Source organism: Zonotrichia albicollis, chromosome 9 (assembly GCF_047830755.1).
Source record: "Zonotrichia albicollis isolate bZonAlb1 chromosome 9, bZonAlb1.hap1, whole genome shotgun sequence".
In the NCBI taxonomy this organism is placed as follows: domain Eukaryota; kingdom Metazoa; phylum Chordata; class Aves; order Passeriformes; family Passerellidae; genus Zonotrichia; species Zonotrichia albicollis.
The window spans coordinates 32491455-32501641 of NC_133827.1; the positions used below are offsets into that span (position 1 = coordinate 32491455).

The 10187-nt window shown below is 52.2% G+C and overlaps 1 protein-coding gene across 1 annotated transcript; it reads right to left on the reverse strand.

Moving 5' to 3' along the window:
- Positions 1–631: 631 nt before the first annotated feature.
- Positions 632–5126, reverse strand: LOC141730067 (receptor-transporting protein 2-like). Its single transcript, XM_074546702.1, has 2 exons — positions 4693–5126; positions 632–3633 (listed from the first exon to the last, which is right to left on the reverse strand). The coding sequence occupies exons 1-2, from the start codon at positions 4836–4838 to the stop codon at positions 2808–2810; spliced, it is 972 nt and encodes a 323-aa protein (XP_074402803.1). The 5' UTR covers positions 4839–5126; the 3' UTR covers positions 632–2807.
- Between the last annotated feature and the right edge of the window lie 5061 nt (positions 5127–10187).

Sequence of the window (10187 nt, forward strand, 5' to 3'; positions counted from 1 at the left end):
GGATGAGGACACAGGCAGGCAAGAAGGCAGCAGCGAGGAGGGGACCAGGGGAAAAGGAGAATATTCACACAGGGCCATGGATGGGGGAGCACAGGAGATGTGTAAAAGACTTGCAGGGGAGCAAGAAGTGGGTCTGCCCTTGTAAAAGAGCAGAGAGGCTCAAGCAGGAAAACAGGGACCCCTGCAGGGATGTAGTCTCCACCAGAGCTGGCATCTCAGGCAGAGGGGAGGGAGTTTCCCCTCGGCATCTGGGTGGCTGGGGAGGCACAGACAGCCCGGACACGGTCCCTAGGGCTGGGAAATCCTCAGCATGGAAAGAGAGGGCTGTGGGCAATGGCAGCAGGAAACTCGGCCGTATCTTTGCTGTCGGGGAGGGGCGGGCTGCTCGCAGCCTAGGAGGGAAGGAAGCTGGCCCGGGCTGCAGATCAGCCTCATCCGAGCACAGCAGAGCACTCATCAGAGCCACTCAGCCACAGACCAGCCCCGGACACACTCAGGGTGGGCTCTGGGGGGACCGTGCTACAGGGCAGCAGCTGGCCACAGAAACAGGAGGGAGGGAGGGCATCCCCCATGCGGGGAATGCTGTCCCCTCCCAGGGCTGGCGGGTCACTGGTCCCAGTGGTTCCCGGAGCAGTGCCGGAGACCTGCAGCTCCATCTGGTGGCTCCATGGCCAGGGCTGCTGCGGCTGCAGAGAAGGCGCTGCTGAAGAGACGGGTTGGTGGGACAGAGGCAGGTTAGAGCACTTAAGAAACCAAATCCACATGGCGTCTGGACCACACAGTCTTTTCTTGTTATATTTATTTTTTTAACCAATTTCTTGTTATATGTATTTTTTAACCAATAGCCTGCAGGTTGCCTAGCTGAGAATAAAGACAAATCTTGCAGTAGCAGAAAAAGCAGCATAAAGGGCCCTTCAAGGTACAGCAGGGAGGAGAGGACAGCACCTGGGAAGCTGCACAGCCAGGGATTGTGCTGTGTGAGCCACACTGAGTTTGGTTAATTTTTTTCCTTTGGTCCATCATTCTTCCACTAATTCAGTCACAAAATCTTTAATATCATACCCATCTTCAGCATCAAATAATTTGCAAAGCAAGGAGAGGACGGATACAGCTGCCTCAGTGGTTCTGCAGGTCTGCTTCTTGTTGGACTAATTTGGCAGACAAGCCTAAAATCAATTTCAGTACCCAAAGTTGTTTGGAGGTTGTCAATTCAACTCTGCTACTCAGGTAAGCAGCATGGCTGCATCTCCTGGATTCTCCTGTGGCCCCATGGAGATGGATTTCCCATGGCATCCCATCCCTGGTGTCACCAGTGCACTCCCAGGTGACAGCCCTCACAATGCTCTCTCTCACAGGGCACACCTTGGCCCCCCACCACCACTTGCTCACCCCAGGGTCCTGGAAAAGACAGACCTTGGTAACCATGGTTGTGTTTGAGGCTTGTGATGTGCAGGCTACAGGCTATTTCAAAAGTTTATTCACGTTGCTGTGGTTTAAGCTCAGCCAGTAACTAAGTACAGCACAACCTCTCACTCAGTCAAACCACCCTGCCCCAGCAGGATGGGGTGGAGAATTGGAAGAGGGTAAAGTCTGTGAATTGAGATAAGAACAATATTTCAATTGATAATTGAAATAAAGTAAATATTAATAATAATAACAAGCATGAACAGAGAGATAGAGAGAGACATAATAAAGACAAGAAATGCACACTACAGTTGCTCATCACCCTCTGACCGATGTCCAGCCCATCCCCCAGAGCAATCAGCCCATCCCAGCCAACTCCTCCAGTTCATCCACTGAGCAGCATGATCTATGGTGTGCAAAGTCCCTTGGGCCAGTTCTGGTCAGCTGTCCTGGCCCTGCTCCCTCCCAGCTCCCTGTGCACCTGCTCCACTGGCAGAGCACAGGAAACAGAAAAGTCCTGGACTTAGAGTAAGCACTACTTGCAATTACTAAAACATCAGTGTGCTAGCAAAATTATTATTCCCATATTAAATCTAAAGTACAGTGCAGTAACAGCTACCAAGAAGAACATTTTCTCCATCCAGCTGAAATGAGTTGAGGCCACAGGACATGCTGTGCCCACGGGTAAGTTCTGCAGGAGCCCAGTTGCCCTGCAGGGAAGGTGAGAGTCAGGGTGTTTGGCTGCATGGGGACAGCACGTTTCCTCCCAGCCTTATGTCACCCACCAGGTCCCTAAAGCCCTGAAGGGTGAAGTAGCAGAAGGCAAGAGTCTGCATCTTCCTCTTTGTAGCCCAATATTTGCAATTTCTGCATAACTGGGGCCTAGACTTTGGACTTGCTGCCACAACCTTCTTGCACTTGCCAAGTTTGGCACCCTTTGCTCCCTCTGCAGGGTACCCAGACAGCTGGCCAAAGCAGGACAGACTGGGCATGTGCTTCTCTGAAAGCAGAGCACCCTGGGAGATAAAAACAGCCCCAAGCTTCCCTTCAAGATGCCCACACACACCTAGAAAAGGCTTTTGAGACATTAAAAAGCACAAATGCATTCCTGGGCTGAGGAGAAGGAGATTGTTTTGTTCCTGCAAGTAATAAACCTCATCCTGTGCATGGGGTAGCTGGGAGATTCATCCTCATACAGAATATGTCTCATAAGAATCCACCAGGCCCATCAGTCTTCCAGAGGCTGTTGGGTAAGGTGCCTGGCTGAGGCATCCCATGCCACCAGGAGCTGGGGAGCTTGCTGAGCCAAGAGCAAGGGCTGGCCTTGGGTATCCAATTTTCCAGGCAGTTCATCAGTTTCCCTATCCATCACCCCAGCTCCTCTCTGTGATCTCCAGGTCCCTCTACATGATGGTCAAATAAAGCACAACGAAGATGATCAGTGCCAAAACACCGAGCAAAGAACTGCCAATGCAGCAGCACCATTTCCAGGAGAAGTTCCTGTTGGAGGGTGAGGGGTGGTGGGCCGAGGCTTCATGGGGCCTTGAGTTGCTGTTGGAGGGTGAGGGGTGGTGGGTCGAGGCTTCATGGGGCCTTAAGCCCTGGTGTTTCAGGGTCTGAGATGTCGTGGTTTTTGTTTTACTCCGGGCAACTTGTGTTGGGGCTGCCTTCAACTTAGTGCGATGGGTCCTGGCCTTGTCCACACCAACCAAGGGCTTGCTGTCATCTGAACCCAGGGATGACCATGGCTCCGTGTGATGGATTTCAGCCTCCCCTGTATTTGTTAAGGACCTCCAGATATCTGAAGGCCAGGCCAGCCATGGCTTGCTGCTGTGCATCCTGGCCTTGTCCTCACCCATCAAGAGCTTCCAGGCATCCAGCGCCGGGGCCCTCTGTGACCTGTTGCAAATGCCGAGCTCGCAGGCCTCGCAGTGGGCACGGTCGTGTGGCCCTGTCACTGGTCTATCCACCACGACTTCCAGGAGGTCAGAGGGCTGTACAGGCTTCTTGTAGAAATATTGGAGGATCTTTATCACCAGGTTGTGCAGAATTGTCTCCACAGTGTCCGGGCTGAACTGAGGATCCTCCAGCCGTGAGTTAGGGCAGCGCCTGCACTTCTGGCGAAAGATCCGCATCCACACGGTGCCCCAGCCTGGGCCGTGGTACATGTGGAACACGATGTGCACTTTGGCAGAAGACCAGTTATAAAAGCACTGGGAGCACTGAAACCTGTCAGGGCAAAGAGGACACCAGCTCATCCCAGGTGCCCCATGCTGAGCTAGAGGCTTTCAGCACAGTCAGTAGGGACGAGGGTTAACACCAACTATGGACTAACTTCACTCAGGCAAGCAAGCTTTACACCAAACTGTCCTACCCCTGACAGCATGATGCCTGTCTGGGAAATTCACCATAGATGTGAGCTGAGGGCTGGCCCCAGCATTAAATATTTCAGAAGCCAGGCTATCTTTGGGATCCTGGCCCCACCGCCAAAAGCAGGGGCCCTTGGGGTGGGTAGCATCAGGTCCCTATTTGGGAGACTCCATCCTCTCACCTGTGCTGGCTCATCACAGCTCAGCAGAAAGCCAGCATCAAGCCCAAGACTGGGTAAGACAATAAAAAGCAAAACAGAAGGAAAGTGTGGGTGGAGGGTGCAGGGCAGGCGCAAAGATATCTTGAGGAGCCAAAAGGTGTGCAGCCCACAGCTCTTCATCTTGCACAATCTGTATTGGGGCTGGCAACCAAGGTCTTCATTTGCTGCCACTCAGGCAAGGTGTCTGAGCAATGCCCAGGGTGGAAGTGTTTGGGATGGGGCTTCCCATGAGCAATGCAGAGCCACAGACTCCCTCTGCCCAAGGCCCTGCAGCCTGGTGCAGGTGCAGGGGCTGCTGAGGCATCACCCCATGTCCCAGAACACAGTGGTTCTCCCTCTCCTCACCCCCTGCGTGCAAACCCAGAAGATTTGGTTCTAGTGAGATATAACTCCTTCTACTTGCTGAAGGAGCTCTTTTCATCTTAACAATGACACGGAGAAATTCTGGCCAAATAGCAGCTGCCTTTTGGACCTGCTGAACTATTCTCCCCTCCAAATATCATGTTTTCCAGTTTGGCAATAACCCACCGAGATTCAAACAAAAATGAAGAAACCCTTCACAGCCTCATCGACCTCCAAACTCCCCCTTTTTCTCAAAACCCCATTTCCTGCAAGCAAATTTTGAAAAAGGAAAAGGTCCACATGGCAACCCATCAACCCTGATCCCCCTCCAACAGGGTCTGTAAGCAGCCTCCTACCTCCCAAGAGCACGGCGCGGCATAAACTCCTTCCAGCCAGGCTTGCAGGCCTGCACCTGCAGGGCATCATCCTCCAGAAGTGTCCACGGATCTGTTACGTGCATTTCTTCAATCTTCACTGCAAAAATGTTCTGCCACATGCTCATAGTTCCACTTGAAGCTGGGGAAGGGGTAGTGACCAAGCTTGCAAGTCAAGCTTGCAGCTTCTGAATGCACATGTGCAATTGCCTTTTCCCAATACTTTTCCTCCTTGTACAACAATGTTTTTGTGCTTGGAGAGGGGAACCTTTGGTCCTGCATGAGCAGCACCACCCCATGCAAATCTCTGGGTCAACAGTCTCTGCTGACACTGCACCAGGTCTTGGCCAGGTGAAATGTCTCCTAAAGTAAGGACAAAGCGGATTTCCTCAATATATGTACATGAACCCCTGACCTCGAAAAGCCACAATGCTGCTCTGTCCATAGGCAGAAAGACTGGAAACAAAACCTCCTGCCAGGCTGCCCACACCCATCACATTCATGGCAGTGGGGAGAATTTAAGAGAGATTTGCCCGGCTTAGGAACAATGAAAGTGAAACCCATCGAAAATGCAGGACTCAGCAGCTGATAAAGCTCCAGATAACCTTATCTATCTCAGTAGCTGCCACCAACCATGGGCTATTTTTACCTATTTTCAGCCAATTTGAGCAGAAAAAGGCCTAACATGAAACTTCAGGGTGGAAAGTTGGGGAGGACAGCATAGTGCATAAAACCAAAAGAGATGAGGTGTACTCTGAGCTGAGAGCACCCAGGCAAGGTATAAACAGCAGGGCTGGGGCCGCATGCTGCCCTTGCCTCCCAGCTCACCTCTCTCGGGGTGCAGGTCCCCCAGGAGATCCCATGGAGAGCAATGCAGGATGGAAAGCAGGTTAGATAAGATGTCAAATGATAACAGGACTTGAGTTTGAGAAAGATCTTGATAATGCAGGTTTAACTCCAGGCTGTCCATGTAGGTAAATCCCAGGAACTACAGCCTGGCAGGCAGGCTCTGATGTTTGCTGCTGGAAGGGAAAAGTCAGCAAGTCCTTTGTACCAAGAGTCCTGTAACACCTTCACAAGGTGCCCTGCACCTCCTGTGACAGCAGTGACAGGAGACCTCAGGAGATCCCAGGGCAGAGCAAACCTTCAGCTTCCACATTTTCCTTCTTTGTGGATCCTTCCACTCTCAATTACACCTTGATGCCATCATCTGGAGCAGGACTGGAAGGACAGAAAGTGCTTGGAAGCAGAGAAGCCAAGCCAAGGCCTACAGGAGGCTTATGGAGAAAGCCCTAACCTATGGATAGGCCCTGAGCCACCCCCTTGCCAAGACCCTTGTCATGGGTTCATTGGGTCCTGCTTGGGCTGGGGCAGTGAACTACAAACAGGGCAGTGAAGGAGGGATCATCCCACCAGTGTTTTCAATGTTCACAGAAAGGAGCTGGGGGACATCCCTGGCTCAGGGCTGGTGCATGAGGAGGAAGAGATGAAGCAGCAGATCTTTACAGCCTCCTATCACTCCTTTCCCTGGGGCTCTCATGTCTATAGGTTCACTACAGAAAACCCCTTCATATATCCTGCCACAAAGGGGTCTTCAGGGCCACAAAACTCATGGTGCTGAAGGTGGAGCTAAATAGGGAAAGGGTTGGCCTCACAGCTGGCACCATGGCCAAGCCTGGCATGGGGACCCAGCCAACATCACAGTGACAAGCATGGAGCCCCCACTCTGCAGCATCTGCCCGTCCACTTGACCCCTTCTGTGTTATTATCCAAGATTTACCTTGATAAGTTGAATGCAGGAAAGACCTAAAGGTTTTGACACCTTCCTTTTATATCTAGGGCATGCCCGTGTTAAACATCTCCAGCTATTTTAAGGAGGAGAAGCCCCCTGGAGACACTCTCATATTCACCCAAACAAGGATCTGTGGTTTCAGCCCAGTTCTTCCTCCTCGAGCCTGCTGACACAAGGCATCCTCCCCACAGGACAGGCACCACTCCCCACACTCCCCACCCCAGGGGCTAAAACACTGCCCTTGTGGCACACTGCTCAGTGGGGATACAGTGGCATACGTGGTTCCTGGTGTGGGAACAGGTCCCTGCCTTCAAAACCTGGCTGTGATGGAAACCAGTGCCTGCTACGTCATGGCAACACAACTCAAATCACGACCCACAGTGTGCTGAGCCCTCACAGTCATCTCTGACACAGCCGAGTGCTGGTCGCTCTATTAAAGCTTTTACTTACCTCTACTAAAGGGACTTTCCTAGAACAGCCCACAGAGACGAAATTGCTTCGACATCCTGTTCCATTTCACACACACCTCCCGGCTCTGCCCAAGCACCCTGCTGCTTATCAGTACCTGCCTGGAAACAAAAGCTGTTCCTACAGGATCTCCCCACAGCCTGGCCTCAGCAGGGAGTGGGGACAAGCTCTGTCCTGCACACAGTGTGACCTCATTGGGCTGGCAGCTCTTGCCAGGGTCAGACCCTGCCAATCCTCTTCACTCCAGCACACTGGCCATGGCTGCTCCGTGGGATGCGTGAAGGAAGCACACAAGGTGCAGCCTCAGTGGTAATTTCCCTGCTGTTTTTGCACAGCACAGAATTATTTTTGACTTGAGCTCCCACCCCTGGGTGAGCTGCCTCTGTGTGCACAGGAAGGTTTCCTGAAGTTCTTTCTCCTCCTCTTCATCTCTCACTATGTGTCAGCCTCCACATTCCCCACTCTTCCAGCCAAGGGACAAAGTGCCCACATTGCCCATAAGGACTCTCCTTGGCCCACATGCACCCCTTTCCTGCTGGGACATCCATGCCTTCCTTTGGCATGGGTCACCCCATACCCTGGTGGCTCCATCCTGCCAGCAGTCCCTGGAAAGGGCAGAAAGGGGCATTCAACCCCAGACCCCATGCAGGGCTGCAGAAAGGAACATCCCCTCAGCAGTGAGGATGCTGTGTCCATGGGCACATCAAGGTTTACAGGACAGATGAACTGACATAGGCAACAGGGCAGAACCCTAAACACTTCTCACTGTTTGCTTCATACTGAGGTTTTTTCCCATTCTGAAGACTTTCCTCATTTTTCCTGAACACACCCAATTCTTTTCCATCAGTCATTCTTTCAGGAAATTTTTGCTCATTTCTCTAGGTCATCAGGGTGAATTCAGTTTCTAATCCCCCACCCAAACAGCCCTTACATCCTCTTTCAATAGCATCTTGATTTCATATGAGCCTGGCTTCCCCAGAAAATCTCTGTTGGATGTGTCTGCTGCACAAGCTATTGATAACTGCTCATGGGATAGAGCTTCTTGAGAATTTGTCCACCCACAGTGGCAGAATTTCCCATTTCCTCATTTGCTTATGAGAATGTCATGTAAGGCAGCACAAAGATAGCATCACTCCCGCTTTCCCTGTGGTACCCAGTCTGCCACCCTAATGAAGAGAAAATGAGGATGGTTTGACACAAGTTCCAGCTAAATCTGTGTTCTCAGCCCCAGCACTGCCCTGTCAGTGTTTGCCGCTTGGTGGTAATTTGTTCCAGCAGGTTTCCGGGTATTGAGGCTGGTTGACTCATCTAGAATTTCCCGGATCCTCTTTTTTCTGCTTCCATGGAGCAGACAGTGAATTTTGGACATTTATATCCTCCTGGGACACGGCTCCATGACAGCTCTCTGTGCCTCAGTCCCCCTCCAACCTTGATGCATTTGACAATGAAAGGTTGTCACCCCTTGTCATGGTGAAACCCACCAGCTCTAGGGACAAGCAGTGGCTACAGGTTCCCTTCCATGCTGGACTGTCTGCACAGCTGAACCCTTGAAGCAGAAGGGCCCACCTGTCTAAGGGTGGATTTGAGGAAAGGAGGATCAGTTCCTCAGGAAATAGGGCTATGTCCAAGCTGGACTGTAGAGAGGGCACATTGCACCATCATCCTGGATTTCTGGGAAAGAGAGGGATGCTGAGCAATGGAGAGAGATTTAAGGGGGCAAATGGATGTGAAGATATGGGCAGGTATCACTCCACATTAGGCTCCTTGTTCTGTGATGGTCCTTACAGGCGGCATAAGGGGTGAGCTCGACCCCCTCCAACAAGGCTCTGTGCCAGCACCATGGGCAGAGAGTTTGGCCTTGGGACAGAGGAGCAGGCAGGCACAAGTCTCCTGCCTGGCCCTCCAAGCCCCATGCTCCAGGATCTGGACTGTCAGCTCCTCATTGAGCATCACATCCTACCAAAGGGAAGAAGAGAGAGGAGAAGAAACTCTGGAGGCAACTCAAAGCAAAACTAGAGAAAGCAGAATGAGGGCGGGAGGAGGAAACACAGATACTCTGTAAGCTACAACAGCTCAGTGACAGGTAGGGTGAGACTCTTGGTGGGACAGGATGGAGGAGATGTTGTGGACACAGACCCCTCAGGACACACCAGAGCTGTGCAGCCTGACCATGGTTAGGGGTCCAGGCAGCCTGCACAGCAGTCCACCCCTCCCACCACCAAGCACAGCACACACCAGCTCCCTCCAGCCTTTCTCTTCCAGGAACAACAGTCTCTTTCCCAGATAGTCAAGGCCATGGCAATGCTCCCACACCACAGTTCCTGACAGACCAGTCCCACCCACAAGCCATCTCATGAACCCAGTGGACAAATAACCCACATACCTCATGCATCACCTCCAGTCCAACCTGTCCTAATCAAAAACTTCTGAGACATCCCAGTGACCAGGACAGTGCTCACTTGAAACTGACCTTGCTGTCCTACAGCCTGACCACCCCTTCTCCCCTCAACACCTGCAATGCCCTGGTGCTCAGGAACAGTGATTTGCTGCTTCATGGCATGGCTCTCCTCAAAGACACCGCTGCAATGTGCAGGAGAGGATTTCCTTTCCATCTTCATCCACCTGTCCAGTTTCCCAAGACATGGTTTATGAGTTCAAGTATCTTGAAGAGAAGCTTGCTCAAATGTTGTTTCCAACCACCTTTAATCAAGGCTGGGATGTATAAGGAGCCAGGCTGGCTCTCAAGCATCATGTAGGAGGTTTTTCCTTGCTTACGTGTAGCCAAGGCACATTGCCACACATCCAGCTTCCTGCAGATGCTGACAGGGACCAGTCCCAGCTCTCTGAGGTCTCTCAGAGGGCTCTGGCCATTGCTCATCATCAGGACCCTAGTGCAGGACCAGGCTGAGGCTCCCCAGAGGTCTCAGAGGGTGTGTGGTCTCAGAGGGCTGACGAAGCATTTTGGCACTGAGGTGGTGGCAGCCGCTCCTCGGGGGTGCCCGCGGTCGGAAGCGGCTGCTCTAACTGCCAGACCAGACTGCACAGGAAATGCAGCAGCTCCAGCACACACAGCCTCCCCTGGCTGGTCCTGGCTTCCAGCTCAGCAGAAGCTGTGACACAGGGATGGGGGCCTGAGGGGATGTGTGTCCGCAGGAGGGTGGTATTTAGACCAGTAGCTGTGCAAATCTGGGGGTGAGCACACAAATTTGTCTGGTGA